General features: G+C 57.4%; 1 protein-coding gene across 1 annotated transcript in view; it reads left to right on the forward strand.

Moving 5' to 3' along the window:
• ALDH4A1 (aldehyde dehydrogenase 4 family member A1) overlaps positions 1-18,820 on the forward strand; it is a 32,538-nt gene that overhangs the window by 10,737 nt on the left and 2,981 nt on the right. Inside the window, exons 3-13 of the mRNA XM_060141267.1 lie at positions 176-268; positions 6,889-6,936; positions 7,766-7,921; positions 9,483-9,632; positions 9,711-9,785; positions 10,906-11,093; positions 13,536-13,609; positions 16,079-16,275; positions 16,406-16,453; positions 17,252-17,404; positions 18,159-18,280. Coding sequence (XP_059997250.1) covers positions 176-268; positions 6,889-6,936; positions 7,766-7,921; positions 9,483-9,632; positions 9,711-9,785; positions 10,906-11,093; positions 13,536-13,609; positions 16,079-16,275; positions 16,406-16,453; positions 17,252-17,404; positions 18,159-18,280 — 1,304 coding nt within the window. The remainder of the gene's footprint in view (positions 1-175; positions 269-6,888; positions 6,937-7,765; positions 7,922-9,482; positions 9,633-9,710; positions 9,786-10,905; positions 11,094-13,535; positions 13,610-16,078; positions 16,276-16,405; positions 16,454-17,251; positions 17,405-18,158; positions 18,281-18,820) is intronic.

Consider the following 18,820-nt stretch of genomic DNA (forward strand, 5'->3'; position numbering starts at 1 on the left):
AGTCTGCCCCCGCCCCTGGGGAGCAATCACAGCGTCTCTGACCACAGACCCCGCCCAGCCCCCTCCTCATTTCCATTCCTTCCTGGGCATCCGCCTTGGCAGACTCTGCATCGGTGTTTTAGGCGGGGAGTAGAGGCGAAGGAAGTGCTCATCTGACCTCTCCTCCTCTCCCCAGGCCTTGAAGGAGCTGAAGGGCCGGACGGAAGCCATCCCGTGCGTGGTGGGGGACGAGGAGGTGTGGACTTCGGACGTGCGGTACCAGGTGTCTGTAAGTCCAGTGGGTGGGCAGGGCTCAGCCTCTCCCCTGAATCTGGGGTCTGTCTCGGGCAGCACATAAGCAGGCAACATGGGGTCTCTGCCTCCAAAAGGACTTAGAGTCCCTGCAAGATTTTGAATTCCGTGCACCGGTATAAAACTTCCAAAGGCAGTCTTAGGGGACTCGCGTAAAAGGTGCCAACATTGCGCCTGCCAAGAAGTTAAAAACTGCAGCTGCTCCCAGCTTTGCCATCGCTTTGGAAAAGTTGACCCGCTCACCAGCCTAGGGAGTAGGAAGCAAGGATAGAATGTCAGAATCAAAGAGAATCCTTCCGTCAACAGGTACACACTACTATATATACAGTAGATAAGCAGCAAGGATTCACTGTCTAACACAGGGAACAATATTCAATACCTTGTAATAGCCTGTAATGGAAAATAACCTGAAAAAAAATATGTATAACTGAATCACTTTGCTGTACACCTGAAACTAACACAATATTGTAAATCAACTATACTTTAAAAAAAAAAAAAAAAGATAATCCTTCCAAAGAAAGACAGTCACCAAAGTCCTGGTCTGTATTTGGGAACCAGTGGTCTAGCTGACAATGAGCTCAGCAGAGGTAAGCACCCAGGGCGTGGCCAGGTGTCACCTCCTCCTAGAAGCCCTCCTGTTGGAGCCCAGACTCCAACCACAGACACATCTGTTGAGACCCTGTCCCCTCTGCACAAGCTCCTCCCTCAGTCCCTGCCAACCCCCTTGGAGGCTGGAAGAGCAGGAGGTTAGCTGCCCATTTTGCAGATCAGGGGAGAAGCTCAGAGACAATCAGTGACCCTCCTGGGGTGGCACAGTTAGATACGGAACAGGGACGATGGATGCAGTTTCCCCAGAACCATATCCCCTTGATTCTGATTCAAGTGAATTCATTCACACCCTGACTTTGTCTAAAGGGGATTTCAAAGCAGAGTGTTAATTAGTATATGGCAGGAGGATAATATTCTTGCTGTGACCTGCTGGTCACAAAATCCTGAGGCCCTAGGCACTTGCTGGAGATGGCCACAGACTTGCCTTTAGGCCTCCTGGTCTCCAGTGGAGAGGAGAACACATCATTTGCCCTAGTCAGAGTGTTCCTGAAATAAATCCCCCACTGTGTGGTAGGAGACGCACAGCCATTTCTGATACTGGGCCCAGAGAGAAATTTCTCCTGAAAGTGTCAGAAGGACACAGTGACGTGACAGATCCCCGCAAGAGTCACACGTCTCACGCACGGATGTTTCGTGGGGCTGCTTCTCACACACTGTCGTGTGGGCTGAGGATGTCACCAAAGCCCAGTGCCTGAGGATGCCCAGAGGTCGCCCTGCAGGCCCCATGTCCACTGCTGGGGTGGGCTTTCCATCCAGAGCTCAGGCTGCAAATCGATAGCTGGTAGCTTTGTTTCCAAAACCTAAACATGGGGCGATTTCATGTACAAATTCAAATGTCTGGCTTCTCTTGAGAGAAGGAAGATGTGGCCACACAAGTGGCCTTCCTGTGAGCCCGCATGTGGGGTGACCCTCTAGCGGCTCCAGTCCCCAGCCCAGCCCTCTCCACTCATCCCTCTTGCCTCTCTGGCCCTGGCAGGTCTCTCAGAGCTCCGGCCAGAGCAGTAGCTGGTCTGCGTGTCCCTCCTGCATTCTCCTTAAGTCTTTCTCTCCGCGGGGATTTTGCTGGATAATGGGACAGTGATAAGACAGCCTGCCTTTCCTAGCAAGTCGCTGGGAGGCATCTAGTCTGGCTTGACAGTTAAGAAATGGCACGCATACTGCTGCCAGTCTGTTCAAGAGTGAGACTGGCATTCTTTGGTGACAGTTGGGGATCTTGACGAGGACTCACGGCTGAATGGAAGTCTGTGGTGCTTCCCTACAAGGTGGCCTGAGGGTGAACCCCTGGGTCTGCTCCAACCCCAGGCAGAGGCACCACCCCATCCCTTTTTATCCCTTGTTATGGTCATGACAGTTTTAGCCCAGAAAGGCTTAAAGCAAATAGGCACCTTGGCTATGAACGAAAGGGAAGTGTATGTGTGTCTTTGTGTGTGTACACACATATATACGTTTGTTTTTTTTTTAATTAATTAATTTATTTATTTTTGGCTGTGTTGGGTCTTTGTTGCTGCACACAGGCTTCCTCTAGTTGCAGCGAGCGGGGGCTACTCTTCTTTGCGGTGCAGTCTTCTCACTGCGGTGGCTTCTCTTGTTGCGGAGCATGGGCTCTAGGCGCGTGGGTTTCAGTAGTTGCGACACGCGGGCTCAGTAGTTGTGGCTCACGGGCTCTAGAGCGCAGGCTCAATAGTTGTGGCGCATGGGCTTAATTGCTCTGTGGCATGTGGGATCTTCCCAGACCAGGGATCGAACCCGTGTCCCCTGCATTGGCAGGAGGATTCTCAGCCACTGGGCCGCCAGAGAAGCCCTATATATACGTTTTGATTTTATGGATACATAGGGAGTTTCCAGCTTTGTGCAAATGGAACCAGTTGCAAAATAAATGCCACGGTATGTAAACGAAGTGGTTTACTCTATGGCATTATTAGCTAGAAACCTGTTTGAAGTTGGAAAACAGTTTCCAAAAGGCTGACTTTAGCTCTTTCTAGGAGGCGTACTTGTAAATCATGATAATAAAACCCACCCATCCATCCATTCATCCATCCAAGCCTCCTCGGCCCCAGACCTAGGGCTGGGACACAGCGGTGAGCATGGCACATGGCTCTGCCCTCACGGTGCTGACCTAGGGGAGAGTGAGATTGGTGTACATGTCAGCAAAGAAACAAACAATTCCAGATGGTGAGAGGGGCTGTGGAAGGCACAGGTGAGGGGCTGGAGATGCGAGGCCACGTAAGACGAGGTGGTCCACAGGCCTCTCTGAGGAGGTGACATCTGAGTTGAACCCCAGGGATGAAGATGGGCTGGGGACTCATCGCCAGCAGAGGGGTCTGCGGGTGCAGAGTCAGGAGGGGGCTTGGTGAGCTGCAGAACAGAGAGGAAGCCAGTGGGGCCAGGGGATTTGGGTGTGGTTCTTTTATTTATTTATTTATGTGTTTATTTTTGCCTGCGTCAGTGAGTCAGAGAGCGGGAACTACTCTTTGTTGCAGTGCATGGGCTTCTCACTGTGGTGGCTTCTCTTGTTGCAGAGCACAGGCTCTAGGCTCGTGGGCTTCAGTAGTTGCAGTGCGCGGGCTTCAGTAGTTGCAGCACGCAGGCTCAGTAGTTGTGGCTTGCGGGCTCCAGAGCGCAGGCTCAGTAGTTGTGGTGCACGGGCTTAGTTGCTCCGTGGCATGTGGGATCTTCCCGGACCAGGGCCCGAACCCATGTCCCCGGCATTGGCAGGCGGATTCTTAACCACTGTGCCACCAGGGAAGTCCCACGTGTGGTTCTTGTTGGCTGTGGTTAAGAGCCCAGGGCTAAGGGTTAAGAGCCTGGGCTTCCAAGAGCCCAGGGAGCCATTGGAGGGTGTTAAGGAGGGTGAGACTTTCCGGAAAAGCCCATTGCTCGCTGGAATGCTTTCTGATTTCAGGACAGAGGAGGGATTAGGAGTGTGGGCTTGGCAGAAGAAGTGAGTCCGAACATAGATGTTTGGAGGGCCTGGTTCCCCTGGGCAGCCAGGGAGCTGGGATGGGAAGGTGGGTGGAGGGCCACGATGAGGAGCCCACAGCAGGTGGGTGGCCTGGGAGGCCGGGGAAGGCGTCGTGTACGAAGCCGTGGGAACAGCTTGGAACAAAGCACTGAGGGTTCCATGCGAGGTAGAGAGGCGCAGTGGGCGTCTGGGGGGGCCGTGTCTGCTCAAATTGATGAGCTCCTCGCCTGCCCCCATGCGGTGAGCCAGGGCAACCTTTGAAATCGTGTGGTGCTGCTACCTGAGGGATGCTGGGTCCAGGGATGGGCACCTGACCCCAGCTGGGCCAGTTGGAATTACCTGCCCTGGAAACTTGGAACCAGCCACAAGCATCTTTCTTTGCAGGGCTGGGAGCTGTGGGGAGGGCATTGAACACCTCCCCACAGAGGATGAGAGAAACTAAGGAAGCGGGTCTGTTGAAAGATGCAGGACCCCAACTCTCAGAGGAGCAGAGGCAAAGGAGAAGCCTCAGGGTTTTCAGGCTGGGCCTCTCGGATCTTCCTAAGACCCAGCTGCATCCCACCCTAGTCACCGTGAGGAGGCCCCTTTCTGCCCACTTGCTGGTTATGTATCTTGGAGCTGTTTGACCTCTCTGTGCCTCAGCTTTCTCATATGTAAAATGGGGTAACAATCATGCCACGGAGGGATGTCGTCAGGGTTCAACGGATTAATCCGTGTCAAACACTTGGTGCCTTTGCATGTGGGAAACTGACTAATGTTAGCTTTGACAGTAACTATCAGTGTTCCTTAACCAGGGGCCTGCAGCTAGTTCATGTAAAAAAGAGCTAGTTAAGGGCTTCCCTGGTGGCGCAGTGGTTGAGAGCCCGCCTGCCGATGCAGGGGACACGGGTTCGTGCCCCGGTCCGGGAAGATCCCACATGCCGCGGAGCGGCTGGGCCTGTGAGCCATGGCCGCTGAGCCTGCGCGTCCGGAGCCTGTGCTCCTCAACGGGAGAGGCCACAGCAGTGAGAGGCCCGCATACCGCAAAAAAAAAAAAAAAAAGAGCTAATTAAAAAGAAGTGAGAGGCAGAACTGTTTTTAACCACTGGAAGTTGTTCACTACCTTGTCAAGAGACTTTCTGCTAACCCACCCCAGTTCTCACGCAGGTGCCATGTGGGGTTTTGTGATATCACTGAGTCCTGTCCACAGGCAGGAAAGATCCTGAGGGGTCCACACAGCATCTTCCGTTATTCCTGATGGATTTCTCCACAAGGCGGTTTAGGGGCTAACGGTGGGCTAGGGTGGGAAGCTGGGCTCCAAGCCCCATGATGACGTTGGCCTAAGAAACCCACCTGCTTGGAGTTTATGAAGCCAGGAACTGGCATGTGCTTTGGACGGATCAGGAAACTCACAGGTCTCTGATTTAGGGGAGTGAAGGGCTGGCCCTTTTGCAAATGGGCTGAGCACACATCTGTCCAGATGGAGCTCTGAGCAGCATGTTCAGGGTTAAGGGGGCGGGCCCAGGGCCCCTACTCTGACGGTTCCGAAGATGGCCTGGGGCAGGGGTCACCCACAGAGGCATCCTAGAGCCCCTGCAGCTGGATCAGCAACCAGAGGGCCCACACCTGGAGTGTCAGCACAGCCTGGGGTCTGCAGGCCCTGCAGGTCTGCATGGGTGTGTGCCAGGTGTCAGCCCAGAGCGGCTCCCACGGCCTCGCTCACCTGGTCTCTGTAACTGCCCAGAGCCCGACCTCACCTGCAGCTCCGCCGGCCTCCATGGCCACTGCAGCACCTGAGTATTTTTCCAGACACTGGGATTTTGATAACGCCCTGGTGGGCACTTCCGGTTTTCGTTTCCCAGACCACCTCACTGACCTGGCCACGTGTCATCCTTGGAGCCCTGGCATTTGGGGCCGTGGCGGCGTGAGGGCAGGAGCTCTGTTACCGGGATGTATTGCTGACTTGGGGTGTCCGCAGTCCACTGGGATTGGATGTGCTGAATAGAAGGGCCCGGGTCCCCAGCTTCTCGGCCCCTGAGGCTCACAGGCCAATCTCAGGTATAGACAGGATACAGGTGACCATGCCGGGGAGGCCACTTTGCACTCAGACCAGAGACCAGTGCTGCCCAGTAGAACGTTCTGAGATGACGGTGGAAATGTTCTGAATCTGCTCTGTCCTCTTCGGCAGCCACCGGCCCCACGTGGTTATTGAGCACATGAAACCTGGCTTGTGCCACGTGAGTTGAAGTTCCAGTAGGCATGTGTGACTAGCGGCTGCCTTATTAGACTGGAAGGCCCTAAACAGTCCATTGGAAGACTTATAGGTGGTGAAAGTGCTGATAATTATGGTGTAAAAAATAGCTCGGGAAAGAAGTGGTGTTTCCCCCGCCTTGTTGCCCAGGCTGACATTCAGCACTGCCGGGTTGTTTGTAAACGTCTGTTGGGGTTTCATCCCTTTTAGACGAGTTAATCTGGGTCCCAAGCACGGGGCTCGAGAAGCAGTTGCTCTGTTCCTTTAGGGCCTTGGGGGGGTGGCAGAAATCCTGAGTGTTTCACAACGCAGTGCATCGCCTAGGGCCTCCCGTGGTGACAGCCCACCACCGAGCCTCACGCCAGACCCAGGTGTAAGGGCAGGAGCTATGTTGGAGGACTTTTCACCTGTGACCCCATTTGGTCCTCCTCTCCGTGCTTTCCCTGATGGGGAGACTTGGAGAAGGAAAGTCAGCTTACAGAAAGCTGCACAGCTAGTAGGGGGCAGAGCCGGGATTCGAACCTATGTCTGACCCAAACGTCCATGCTTTCCCTCAAAGACTGTTCTGTTCATACCTTTCTCCTGCACCGTGAACCTTCCAGAGCTCATCAAACAGCAGGTGCCCACTCTCAAGGTGGAGAGGTCAGCATGGACCTGGGCGATTGGAGAAGGCATCATGGGGATTGGAGGGCAGAGAGCAAGTGGCCTGGAATGCCAGCTCTGAGCCCGGCTCCATCCCCACCTGCCCTGGCACCTCCCTCCCGGACAGCGACCTCACTCTTCTCTCTTCTTTCAGCCCTTTAACCATGGACACAAGGTGGCCAAGTTCTGCTATGCAGACAAGGTGAGTCCCTGGCGACTTTGGGGTTGGGGTGCTACCCTGTCTTGTCCGGTTAGTTGCTGCCATGGGGGTAGAGGTCAGTCACTGCTCCCCTCTCGAGCCATGGAGGGTGGGGGTGTCCGGGGGGCGGCTGGCACTGAGGGCGTCCCCGGGCACGTGTCTTTGACTGGGCCAGGCGTGCCGGGGTTAACTTGCGCCTGATGAGAGCTGCCTTGGCCAGGGCTGGGACATCCCCGCACATGCCCCTTGGAGGCTACCCTGATTTAGGGAGGGGGAGGGGGTGCTGGAAGGCTGAGTCAGGGAAATTGGAGGCATCGTGGACGGGAAGCCAGGCAGAGAATTGGCATCAGGGAGGGCCAGCGAGAGGCCACGGGGTCAAGGTGTCACGTGGTGATGAGGGCAGTTGGCAGCTGGGATGCCAGCGGCAGGTGTCTGTCTCTGGCTGCAGTTCTGGCCTGGCAAGGGCAAGGTCAGGCCCGGACCTCAAGGGCTGGAGGCTCTGGACAGCGGGTTCAGGAGCACCAGGGCCCAGGAGTAAGAGGAGGCCCTGATGAGACCACGAGAGAGAATGGAGCAAGTCCTTGGCATGTTGCCCTACCTGGCAGGCCCCTCGGACTCCTCCAGACTGTAGCAGGGCAGGCTCGGAGCCTGGGGCAGCCCAGCTGGCCATGGGACATGGCGTCTGCCGCTGTAGGGGGAGGGGGCTGAGGGCCGAGGGAGCCAGGGGTCTTCCCTGGGTGAAGAGTGACCTCCAGATCTCTCCTCCCTCCCTCGCTCCTCTGGGACCCTTCCTGCTGCAGGAGGAAGCCCCCAACCTTTCCCTCTTCATCAGGCCCTGCTTCACAGAGCCATCGAGGCCGCCTTGGCCGCCAGGAAAGAGTGGGACCTGAAGCCTGTTGCAGACCGGGCCCAGGTCTTCCTAAAGGCAGCAGATATGCTCAGCGGGCCGCGCAGGGCAGAGGTCCTGGCCAAGACCATGGTGGGACAGGTGAGATGCCCACTGGCACAACCGGGGATGTAGGGGAGGCAGTCGTACCCCATCCAATTCAGCAGGCATCAGCTGAGTGACTTCTGGGTGTCCAGACCTGCTCTGCGTGCAGGAGCCCAGGAGGTGTCCTTGACGGACCAGGCCTCGGAGAGGGGACAGACCTATATACTTTGTAGACAAGGTGGATTGAACTACGCTTTGCGTGTCCTACTCTGGAAACGGCCCCTCTCATCCACTTCTGTCCCCGCCCTGGGCCAGGCCCTTGTCGTGCTTTGCCTGGACTGACAGTTGCCCTACGCGGTCCTCCAGGCTCCATCAGACCTCTGCAGCCCTCAGAGCGGTTTCTGTGACACCTCCAGCAGGTCACTCTAGCCTTATGAACCACTGAGATCTCTCTCTCTGGCTGAGGGTCACGTCCCAAGTCCTGAGCCAGCCCCCAGAGCCCTTCCATTCCCACCTCTGTCCAGCTCACCAGCCGCTCTGCCCGTTCCTGCCAGGCCATCCCGCCCATGATGTCACCAGCCTGGACCTAGCAAGGCTCCTGGACACCTCAAGCATCCCATCTCCTGCCTCTGCCCCGGGTCCCCTGCCTGCAATGCTCCCTGTCTTCTCTGCCTCATGAACTCTTAACTGTCAAGGTCTAGCCCAGATAGCGCCTCCTCTGTGAGGCTTCTAGAACCTTCTTAGTTCATAACGATCTGTCCTACCTCTGTGCCCGCCCCCCTTCCCCAACATGCTGTTCCTCTGTCGGTTATAGCTCAGATTCCATTGGGGTGTAATGACTTACTTTGTGTTTGTTTCCCCTTTACAAGTTTTTTGGACATTGTAATCACATGCTAGTGTTCTCTGTCTTACTGCGTCTTGCACCGTGTCTTCCTGGAGTCACAGAAGTGCCTGATAGATGTTTTTTGAGTTGAATGCCTGTTGAGCCAGGGAGTGGCATTAGCAGTTGAGAGAGGGTTAATTTCGCCTTAGGGGGTTTGGGTGACCCCAGCGCTCTTCCGGTTCGCCATCACGTAGTGAGAACGCCCTCTGCTGCACGGAGCTGGTATGACAGCTCCACACCCGGTTAAGTGTCTCCTGATTCAGCAGAGCCCCTGGGGTGGGTGTCGGGCTCCAGAGTGTCCCAGGTGAGGCACACCTGGGCAGAAAGAGGCGCACACACTCCAAGACCAGGTGAAGGTGCCTCTTTATTTGACTTAAGACTCAGGAGCTTGTAGGAAGCATGGTGGCCACACAGAGCAGGAGGCAGTGTGTCTTAGCTCAGCTTCCCCTGCTGTGCGTCCTGAGCAGGGTTAGCAGCTGCCAGTGACCCAAGGAGGGGCCGCCCGACCCGAGAAAGCCCGATTCTTGCTGCCCAGAGTCCTTTCCTCACGGCTCACGTTCGCCGTCAGGAGGAACAGACAGTCTAAGGAAATGTTTACAGTCCTCAGGTCTCCTGGTTCTTGGCCCAAATGCACCTGCAACCCAGTGTCACCATGGGCTCAGGGTCCAGTGTCAGAAGAGGGCTATTGGGAGGCACGTCCTCCACCACTGACCCCCCGGCCCTCCCGCCTCACAGGGGAAGACGGTGATCCAAGCAGAGATCGATGCCGCGGCCGAACTCATTGACTTCTTCCGATTCAACGCCAAGTTTGCCGTGGAGCTGGAGGGGGAGCAGCCCATCAGTGTGCCGCCCAGCACCAACAGCGTGGTGTACCGGGGGCTGGAGGTACCCCCAGGTGGTGGAGCGGGGGTTGGGGGCTGCTGGAAGCCCTGGGCTTGGCCTCACCACCTCCTCCCTCCCCAGGGCTTCGTGGCAGCCATCTCCCCCTTTAACTTCACTGCGATTGGCGGCAACCTGGCGGGGGCGCCGGCCTTGATGGTGAGCTGTGGGCAGCAGGCGGGCGTGGCGGGAACGGGTCATCACTCCCCTGTCAACAGACAGGAGGCCACGTCAGAGCCCCTGGGGTCCCAGCCCTCGTCGCGGGGAGAAGCACAGAAAGTGGAGGGAGCTGGGGACTGTGGAAAAGACTTGGGGGTCAGAGACTGGTCTGGGTCCCAGCTTTGCCCCACTCTGTCTGGGTGACCCCAGGCAAGCCCCGCCCTCGTCTGAGGCAGTTTCCTCACCTACAAAGTGGAAGTAAAAGAAAAGCTTACATTACAGGGTCATGAGGAGCAAAGGAGGCCACGCTTGTGACGCATCTAACGCCAGGCAGGTCTGGCCCGGCGCGGGCTTAGCGTTATACAGGGGCAGCTACTAATGATGATACTTACAGCCCACCTTTGAGTGCCTGCTCTGTGCCTGGCGACTAATTTGTCAAGGTTGCAAGGCTAGCAAATGACGGGACGGGTACGGATCTGGGCTTGGTCTGTCTCTGGGCAGGTGGTCTCGAAGTTGGTGGGCTCCACTGTCGTTATCAGGGTGAAGGTGGCCATCGGCTCCCAATCGATGGGGGAGATGCAGCCCTACCCGCGGAGGTCCTGGGTGGCTCGGGGCACAGCAGGAGGAGGGCTGACAGCTGCCGGGCAGCTGGGTGATCGGGAAGGGTGCTCGTGCACAGGGCCATCCTTGTGCATCTGCACTCAGACAGGCGCACACACACCCGGCACCCACGTGCCCTCGTCCAGGACACGTGCAGACAGAGCCCTGTGAGCACTTGCCCAGCCTCGCCCCGTGAGCACCCACCGAGTTGGAAACACCCAGAACAGACCTGCCCAAGGGGTGCTGGCAGGACCAGTGGGCACAGGCTTCCGGAGGAAGGGAGGCTTTCGTAACCAGAGTGTGGGAGCAGACAGGCAGGGTGTGAGCTCACTGACAAGGGCTTCTAAGGGCCTGGTGTGCAGCACCTGGGCACCTGTAGGAATGGGGCTGGGTAGGGGATATCCTGGCCTGCATGGGGTCCTGGTGGCTCCAGGTGAGGGATGACCATGCTTCAGGGTAGGGTGGGAGTAGGGGCTGGCGGCCCCTGACCTCATGAGTCATCACTGTGCCTCCCGGGCAGGGCAATGTGGTCCTGTGGAAGCCCAGTGACACTGCCATGCTGGCCAGCCATGCCGTCTACCGCATCCTCCGGGAGGCCGGTCTGCCCCCCAACATCATCCAGTTTGTGCCAGCTGACGGGCCCACGTTTGGGGACACTGTCGCCAGCTCGGAGCGCCTGTGTGGCATCAACTTCACAGGCAGCGTGCCGTAAGTCCCCGAGGTGCGGTGGGCAGGGTGGCCTGGGGACGCTTACCAGACCTCGTGACCTCTGTCCGGGAGCTGGGGCTGTGAGCCCAGAGGTCAGGTGCTGTGTGGCCCTGGGTGAGCCACTTCACCTCCCTGAGACTGTTTCTTCACCTGTATGACAGTAGTCATGATTTTTACCTTGCAGAGTAATCGTGAAGGCCAAACTAGTTAATGGACAGGAAGGAGTGTGACAGGCTGGAAGCGGCCTACAGTTGTTTAGTGATATGGATTTCGATGCCACTACCATCCCTGGAAAGGGCACAAGGGAGCTTGGGATAAACTGGAGGAGGAGAGTCAGGAAGGCTTCCTGGAGGAGGTGGCATCTAAGCAGACGAGTAGGCCAGGCAGAGGTGGAGGAGAGCGTTCTAGGAGGGGGAACAGCATATGCAGAGGCATAAGGCTGAAGCTGTTGGACTCTGGGCTGTGGACGTGGTCCCGTGGGGCTGGAGTGTGGAGCTGGGGGCCGAGGGTCAGAGGGTGGGGGCAGGATATGGTTCGATCACAACTGCTCATTCACTCACTCACTCACTCAGCTGGTGTTGATCGAGCCCTCATGTGTACCAGGCTCTGCCGGTGCTAAGACTGGGCAGTGAACACGTGGAGTGGGCAAGGGCCTACCTCTTGGGGGATTTAGTCTTGTGACTATAAGGCCCCATGAGCCTGCTAAAGTGTCTGGACTTTATCCTGAAGATGATGGCAGCCACGGAAAGTTACATGCAGGGGGCGTGGCTTAATCAGACTTCTTTTGTTTCAAACAGGGATTGCAGACCGTAGCTCTCCAGTTTGCCCTGGCAAGTGGCTCTGTGTTCTTTGTCTCCTAATAGGGATGGACCAACCTTGTACCATTGGGACAGTTTCATGTAAAAATCCAAATACTGGGCCTCTCTTAAGAACCTGGTCCCACTGGGCCTGCATTTCCATGTGGCACCACTGGCTGGAGGCGGGTGGGAGGTCTCTGGTTCCCCCCGTCGTGACAGGCCCTGGGCCTCTGCCTACCTGGACGGCCTCGCTCATTCTCTGTCCGGCCCCTCCGGGCCCCTGCGTGTGCAGCCTCTGATCTAGATGATCGCTCTGGCTACTCTGAGCACAGGTCTCCGGTGGGTAGAAGCAGGAGGCAGGTTAGGAGGCGTCCACGTCCGGGGAGGGATGGTGGGCGCCTAAACCCGGGTGGAGTCGTGGGAACGGGGTGAGGTGGGCTGATTCAAGTGAGGAAGTATCAGGGAGACTCGATCACCTGTCTGTGGGGTCAAGGTTGGGGGTGTTCAGTGGGAACATCCAGGCTCGGGGCAGGAGGTGGGCATCGTTCACCAAGGTGGGCAACCCAGATGGCTGGGCACCTGGGAGCCTAGGGAAGAAGATGAATCACATGGTGGTCACTTTGAGTTTGAGGTCCCCATGGGCCATCTGGGTGGAGATGTTGGGGTCTGCACTCCAGGCCTTCCAGGTATCCTAGGGATACCTGCGGTGGCTTCTCGCCCTCTCTGCCTGGCCTCAGGCTCCCTTGCAACAACAACCCCTGCTAAGGTTTGCCGGGTGGCGGTGGCAGCGTTAGAATTGCTGAGGAGGGCTGTTTTCCAAAAGGCCCGCTCTGCCAGCCACGGGCCCCATGGGTCTCTGCCTATTAGCGGGTGGAGCGGGCCTGGCCCCCATTTGCCATGCTCTGATGAGCAGCGGGCTTAAAGGTAGGAAAGTCATAAATTAGTATTAGCTACTGTGTCGCCAGCTCCCTGGTGATTAGCATTTTTATTGTTTTGTGGTGCTGAGGTTGGTCACACTTGGAGCCCAGGGAGGAGGTAGGGGTCTGAGCTGCCTCTCCCGAGACCTCTTTGGTTCTCTGGAGCCTGGGCGTGAGCTCGTGGTGCCCCTCGCAGACCATGGTGGTGCCTGTCCCCATCAGGCACCCATAGCATAGCCAGCACTGTCCCAAGCGCTTGACTCACATTAGAGCCATCACAAAACAGCCCTGCCAGGTGGAATTGTTCTTTCCAGTTCCCAGACGTGGCACGGAATTTGAGGCTCACAGAGGTTAAGCGATGGTCGCAAGATCACACAACCGTGTATGCCTGAGTCAGGACTCAAACCCGGCATCCCCTGGCCTCAAAGCCTGGCCCTTCTCTGCACTATCTTGCCGCCAGGCCTCCCCTTGCTCCCTCCTTGTAAGCCCAGAATGCAGTCCATTTCCAGCTGCTCCCACCTACTCGGTTCCCCATCCCCATCCCCATCACCACCACCACCACCACTGTGACCCCTGCCCGCCTCCTGTGGGGCTGCTGCCCCTAGCGCTCCTCCCTGGGCTTTCCAGCCTCTTCCTCTGCTAGGGCCTGCTCCCTACCCCCCAGGCCTCTCACCCTCTCAGGTGCCTGAGCCCGGCTCCCTAGTCACTGCCCTGTCCTCTGGTTTTAGCACCTTCAAACACCTGTGGAAGCAGGTGGCCCAGAACCTGGACCGGTTCCACACCTTCCCGCGCCTGGCCGGAGGTAAGGGCCCTTCTCCCCATGCCCTGCCCTACAGCCCTAGGGACCCCTCCCTGCCCTGGCCGCCATGCAAGAGAAGGAGGCGGAGGTGATGCCCCCAGAGGTGGGGCGGCCCTGCAAACGCAGAGAACTCCTTCAGGGTGGAGCCCCTGCTCTAGCACTTATACAGAGCATGTATGCCTCAGAGTGTGCAGTTTTTCTTCCATTCATCCATCCATCATTCAGCAAGTAAATTATTAAGTATGTTCACAGGTACTTTTTGGACACTGGGGATGCAAAAGATGATGAGACCCAGAGACCCAGCCGTTACGAACCTCTATTCCAACAGCGGGAGGCAGACAGTAAACAACTAGATAAATGATGTCAGGGAGTGAGAAGGGCTGTGGATAATTAAAGGAGGGCAAAGAGGTGACAGGCAGGGACCCTCAAGGGCTGGGCGTGGTGGGACTGTGACTTAGGGTGGCTGGTGGGGTGGGAGACCTCTTCAGGGAGGGAACATTTGAGCTGAAACCTGAGCAATGGAAAGAAACCAGCTTCGCAAAAGTCCGGAGGATGGGCTGTCATGGGCACCCGCACTGTCCGCTAGAACTTTCTGCAGTAATGGACATGGGCTATATCTGTGCTGTCCAATAGTATAGCCACTCGCCACGTGTGGCCGCAGGGCACTTGAAACGTGGCTGGCATGGCAGAGGAAGTGAAAGTTTTGTTTCATTTAATTTTAATTAATTTGAACTTAAATAGCCACGTGTGGCTGGTGGCTACCCTGTTGCACAGCCCAGATCTAGGCCAAGGAAATGGCAAATGCAGAGGCCATGAGGTGGGAATGAGCTTGTGTTTGAAGAAACAAGGCCAGTGTAGCTGGGGAAGGGAGGGAGGGCGGGTGGCAGGAGATGGGGCTGAGAGGTCAGCAGGGCCAGGTCTTGTCAAAATAATAATTTTCCCACAAAGAAACAGTTTCATGGTCAAGGACATTTGGCGTGCACCATGTTTAAAGTAAAACGGATTCCTCACCTGCAGGACTTCTCAGAGCCTTTAATGCATTAATATATGCATTGCTTATCTTCAAGAGCAAAGGCTGATGTGCAGTGTTTCCCAAACTCTTTGGACTACACAACCCTGTTTTGACAGAGGACCCCCTGGACCATGTTTTTCATGGAACACACTCCGGGAAGATGCTGAGACCTCTCGAGAGGGAGGGCTGTCCAGGCTCACCCAGTGCAGTAATGGCAGAGCTGGAGCTGGTGGTTCAGCATTCTTGCTCCTGGGGGTGAAGTGGGGGGTCACAGGGAGACAGGACCCCACGCCTGAGCGAGCGGGAACTTTGTAAAATTTTATTGTAGTATAGTTGATTTTATAATACTGGGTTAATTTCCACTGTACAGCAAAGTGATTCAGTTATACATATATATACATTCTTTTTCATATTCTTTTCTTTATGGTTTATCACAGGATATTGAATCTAGTTCCTTGTGCTATACAGTAGGACCTTATTGTTTATCCATCCTATATATAATAGTTTGCCTCTTAAGCTGGTGGGAGCTGTGATGGGGGTGTCAGGGCAGGTGACCCTCCTCAGGGCCAGCTGTTGCATCTCCAATTTCCAGTTCCCCAGTGTGCCCCAGTCCAGCCTTCACGAGATGGGGGACAGTGAGTCCCTTGTGTGAGCTGTCCATGCTTTTCTGTTCTGTCTCCTTCCCACCATCTCCCTGAGGGAGAGAGATCGCTACTTACTCTACCGCTTCCCCCCTTGAGTATGAGACTTTAATCTCTCTGTGCCTCAGTTTTCTTGTCTTTAAAATGGGATTATAATGCGAGGTTGCTGTGAGGCTTCAGCGAGACGGAGCTCGAAGTGCTTTGACCCGAGTCTGACAGTTAGTGCTTTGTAACGTGAGCTGCTATTAGCTGATGTTTAACCGAGTGAGGAAACCGAGGCCCGGAGGGTGGAGTGATCTGCCGAGGCTCCGTCATGCCAAGGAGATCGAGGAGGGGTGTCCCCACCGTGGATCAGGAAGAGGGGCCAGCCCTGGCCGTGGACCTGGGGTGGCCCCCTCTCCTCTCGCTGGGTGGGGGTCAGGGGAAGGCTCAAAGGAAGCCACGCCCACTGCAGGGAGCGGACCAGCTTTGGGGAGCCTTGGGTTCTGGTCCTTCCTCTGCCTTTATGTTGGGCAGCAGCCCCAGGGCTCAGTTTTCTCATGTGTGAGTTGGGGGGGCTGGTCCTGATGCCCCCTGGTGCCCTTCGCCCTTGCCTGGGCCTCCGTTTTCTCATCCCTAGGGTGGGAGGACAGGCCTGGCTGATCAGTTTCTGGGAGGTTGTCGGGCTCCGACTCTGCCTTCTTGTGCCCTTGTCCTGCCAGTAGTGGGGCTGGTCGCAGGGCCCTGCGGACGGGTGTAGGCAGTGCGTCGGGCCCCTCGCTGGCCTGGGGAGCCCACCCCCTCCTCATGCTCCTCCACCGCCCCGCCCCACCCCTGAAGAGTGTGGCGGGAAGAACTTCCACTTTGTGCACCGCTCGGCCGACGTGGACAGCGTGGTGAGCGGGACCCTGCGCTCAGCCTTCGAGTACGGCGGCCAGAAGTGCTCGGCCTGCTCCCGCCTCTACGTGCCCCGCTCGCTGTGGTCGCAGATCAAAGGGCGGCTGCTGGAGGAGCGCAGCAGGATCAAAGTGGGCAACGTGAGTGGCGCTGGCCTCCCTGCCACGGCCCAGCGGGGGGCTGATGGGATTGGAGGCTGGTGGGGGGGTGCGGGGAGGGCGCTCCCTTTGTCTCCGACTCTGTCTCCTCCCATGTCTCCCTTGCCTCCAGCCTGCAGAGGATTTTGGGAGCTTCCTCTCCGCCGTGATTGATGCCAAGGTATGAGCAGGAAGCAGGCCGTTCCCGGGGTCCCGTGCCTGGACTGGGTGGGAGGGGAAGGAACAGCTATAGGGGCGACCCAGACCTGCTGCTTCGAGCAGGGCAGCCTGATAGCCACGCATACACCCACACCACCCCTGCCAGCTCTGAAAAGGGTGGAGGCATCCGTACCCAGAGGGCAACTCGCCTCCCGCACACCCTGCCCCAGGCTCGACAAGACCCCTTTAAGTGCCTGTGTTCATACGCACACATACAAATAGGCCTGCGCACCGCATGCATCAACCCGAACGCGCACGTACATGCACAGCCGCGAGCACGTTCATTTCGATCTCTGAGCGGGAGCATGCCTGTAGATTCACCCACGTGCACACGCCCGCCCGCATGCACACATATCCTACACAGAAGCATTCGTGTACAGGTTCCCATGTGTATATAGGCGCCCTTGTGGGTCTGCACGCACAAACACATACACATAACGAACACATCCATGTAACGCAGGCATACGTGTGCCTACGTACGGAAACCTACAAGTTCATGGCCATACGTGTATATGTGTGCTTGTGATGTTTGTAGTTGTGACACACACATACACACACACACAAGCGTGCACATCTGCCCTTGTCTCTGCCCTGGTTCAGCCAGGCCCCGACTTTTGCTGTCAGGGCCCCCTCCCCCCTCCCCCCACTTCAGAATTTGGGCCCTTCAGGGGCAGGTGTTTGGGGTGAGCGTCAGGGGGCTGCTGCTGGGAATGGCCTCCAGCCAGCCCTTGATGCCCCCTACCCCACCCCACCCCCACAGTCCTTCAGCCGCATCAGGAAGTGGCTGGAGCATGCCCACTCCTCGCCCAGCCTCACCGTCCTGGCCGGGGGCCAGTGTGACGACTCCGTGGGCTACTTCGTGGAGCCCTGCATCATCGAGAGCAAGGACCCCCAGGATCCCATCATGAAGGAGGTGATGGGGCGGGCGGCCCGGGGCCGGGAGGAGGCAGCCTCTCCCCCGAGCATGGCACACGCACAGGGCCCTGGTGCTTCACGGGGCGTCACCCCATCTCACAGATGTGGAAAGCGAGGCCCTACGAGGGGACCGTCTCACACCTGGTGAGAGCAGAGCCAGGCCCTGAGCTAGGGCCTCCTGACCCCACATCCAGTGCTCTGTCTTCGACACTGCTGACCCGGGCTGGTGTCATGGCGCTTGCACTGTCCGCAGCCACCAAGGTCCCTGCGGCCGTCTCAGTGGCTGACACTTGTAGACTCTTAACTGTGGGCCGGGCATTTGACAGAGTTGAAGTGGGCATATCGTTCCCATTTTACAGATGAGAAACTGAGTCTCCGAGAGGTCAGGGGGGTCAGGAGGACAGTGCAGGGGGGGGCTCTTCCCCCAGCCCCTCGATGGCAGAGGGGACGGTGATACCATCGGGCAATTCCTGGGCCGGCTGTTGCCAGAAGTCTCTCCTTTCCAAGGGCCTGGGCCCTTGGCTCTGGGTGTGGGTCTGGCTGGCAGGGAGGCCAGAGACTCCTTGGATCTTCTGCCAGGTTGGGGTGGGCTGGGCCGGGTGGAAGCCAAGGGAACCCAGCGGGAGGCAGCGCCTGGCCCTTCCTGCAGGGGCTGAGGAGGGGGATGGGGAGAGGCGGAGGCCAGAGCAGGGAGACGGGAGGCCTCGGGGTGTTGGTCCAGGTGGGGCCTGACCCTGGGGCTTCTCTCCCAGGAGATCTTCGGGCCTGTGCTGACCGTGTACGTCTACCCGGATGACAAGTACAAAGAGACGCTGAGGCTGGTCGACAGCACCACGAGCTATGGCCTCACGGGGGCAGTATTTGCCCAGGATAAGTGAGTGGCCGCAGCCCCTCCACTCTAGTCCTGGTGTCCTGTCCCCACAGGACCCTGCTGTCCCCGGAGACTGCCTCCTGGGCGCTGATCCTAGTAATAACGCTGCCCTTGCTTCTCTCCATTCTCCTCACCTCTGCCCTGACCGGCAGGTAGACACAGGCAGTGGGCTCTTTGTTAAAATGCAGATTCCGGGGCCCCACTCTTGGCTGCTGAATGTAGGTGTCTAGGGGTGGGGCTGGGGAATCAGTGCCTTTGACCTGCTCCCCGGGTCTGATGGGGCTGCAGAGTGGAAGACAGAGGCTCGGGCCCAGGTGCACTGCTTGGCTGGCAGAGGCAGGATTCCAACTTGAGCACTGGGACACCAAACCCGAGGCTTTGCCCTTTCCTTTCTCCGTGGTACTGCCTATCTCCCCGTGTCTGCCTTTAAGAGTAGAGGCGGGGGCTTCCCTGGTGGCGCAGTGGTTAAGAATCCGCCCACCAATGAGAGGGACACAGGTTCAAGCCCTGGTCCGGGAAGATCCCACATGCCGCGGAGCAGCT

The sequence above is a fragment of the Lagenorhynchus albirostris genome, chromosome 2, assembly GCF_949774975.1.
Source record: "Lagenorhynchus albirostris chromosome 2, mLagAlb1.1, whole genome shotgun sequence".
In the NCBI taxonomy this organism is placed as follows: Eukaryota; Metazoa; Chordata; class Mammalia; order Artiodactyla; family Delphinidae; genus Lagenorhynchus; species Lagenorhynchus albirostris.